The sequence below is a fragment of the Amphimedon queenslandica genome, unplaced genomic scaffold (assembly GCF_000090795.2).
Source record: "Amphimedon queenslandica unplaced genomic scaffold, v1.1 AMPQUscaffold_6655_Cont21389, whole genome shotgun sequence".
NCBI classification, from domain to species: Eukaryota; Metazoa; Porifera; class Demospongiae; order Haplosclerida; family Niphatidae; genus Amphimedon; species Amphimedon queenslandica.
In genome coordinates, this window is record NW_003553056.1 from 349 (window position 1) to 1915 (window position 1567).

The following is a 1567-nucleotide window of genomic DNA, read 5'->3' on the forward strand; positions in this document are numbered from 1 at the left end:
ACCTATCACAACTCGATACATTCTCATGACCTGAAACACCCCTATTTAATGATTATAAAGCCATGGAATATAAACATAACACATACCACTGGGCCATGTCATTAGCAATTTCCTTTCTCAGGGAAATATCATCAATCACCTAATAAAGGACATAAAATCAACTTAGTAGCTATGCTAGTAGGGTAAAATTACTCACAACAAAATCCAAACTTTGCGCTATTAAGCAACACTTTGCATACTATTAAACAAATTGCAATGATATTGTGATTACTTTTTCAGAGCTAACCTTACAAACATACACACCACTTGAGAAGGCATTAGTCTGCTGAGCAACATTCTGTGTTAATACGAAATGTGACTAATGTATAGCATAGTAACATACAAGCGGCACATCTTCTTTAAAATATGTAATGTCAATTCTGAGATTTCTTGTATTGCATTCTTTGATCAGGAGTTCTCTGTCAATGCAAAATTGCAAATATATGCACTATACCAGTTATTTTATTAGTTACTTGATATTTCTAGTGTGATGCTGTACAGCAGTAAACTGAGCATCTGACAAGGAATCTAAAAGTAGTATTCTTTTAAGTATGAAGTTGACCACCTACAAATGATGATGAAATGTAATAAGGACAATTTTCTAGTATATGCATGCATTTCAATACTAACAAGTAAAATAAAGTGACTTTTAGTCTGTAGATACATGGGCCAAAAGAGTAATCCTCTTTGAAAACATTCATCCTGATGTAAAATGATAAAGAGACTGTGTAGAAGGTGTAACTTACTGGAACATGCTGAAACCAATTAGAGACATCACTCATGTTTATCACCGAATCCATAAAATTACATGGTAATGAGGCTACAAATCTTTCCTATTAAAATATTATCAAACAATAACTATTAAGTCGTAATGGTTAACCTCAGTTGAATATGTTTTTGCCAATACCTTGATATATAAGTCAATAACCTTTGAATAGATAGAAAGTAAAACAATATAGTCTTCTTATGTACTTTAACATTGATCATTTCTCCTTTCAGTAACTGATACAAGTGTTCATGTGTAATACAGCAGCCATCAAGATTATACAGTAACTCAATACTTGAAACCTATTAAGTTGTCATTATGATGACTCTATTATCACCTTGAATGAACATGTATGGTTTACTTTGTTTTTATCATTAGAGAGTAAAGTATCATCATTCAATTTATTTAAATCAGCTGTCTTCTCTTCATCTAAAAAGGAATGAAAAAAGCATTAATTCATTATTCAGAACCTGTAAAGTGCTTCTTTTTTTCTGGTTCTTGATATTCACCTATGTGTATAAGTTGTTATGCAGATCTAATATATTACTACTTACTTTCACCTTCCTCATCAATGACATCAATGTCTCTTAAATGTGGATGTTTTCTACCTCCTTTTGACTCATTTTTCTTTCTAACATTCCTTCTAAGTTGACTCAACACTTGCTTCTTTGGTTTGCCATCGGTGACTTCCATTCCAAGGAAAAGTTTAGCAGCAACGATGTGATAACAGACCGTTATGGAAGGGCAGGTGCACTTTTCATT

The 1567-nt window shown here is 32.4% G+C and overlaps 1 protein-coding gene across 1 annotated transcript; it reads right to left on the reverse strand.

Moving 5' to 3' along the window:
* Positions 1-508: 508 nt before the first annotated feature.
* LOC109591980 (uncharacterized) lies at positions 509-1109 on the reverse strand. The gene is made up of 5 exons (XM_020007566.1): positions 1012-1109; positions 920-967; positions 786-872; positions 670-741; positions 509-604 (listed from the first exon to the last, which is right to left on the reverse strand). Exons 1-5 carry the CDS (start codon positions 1024-1026, stop codon positions 509-511), a joined length of 318 nt encoding a protein of 105 aa, XP_019863125.1. The 5' UTR covers positions 1027-1109.
* Positions 1110-1567: the final 458 nt, after the last annotated feature.

Coding starts and splice junctions, on each gene's coding strand:
- LOC109591980 (XM_020007566.1), bottom strand. Junction 742..785: donor ATTGGTTTCAGCATGTTCCA/GTAAGTTACACC, acceptor ATTTTACATCAG/GATGAATGTTTTCAAAGAGG. Junction 605..669: donor AAAGTCACTTTATTTTACTT/GTTAGTATTGAA, acceptor CATCATTTGTAG/GTGGTCAACTTCATACTTAA.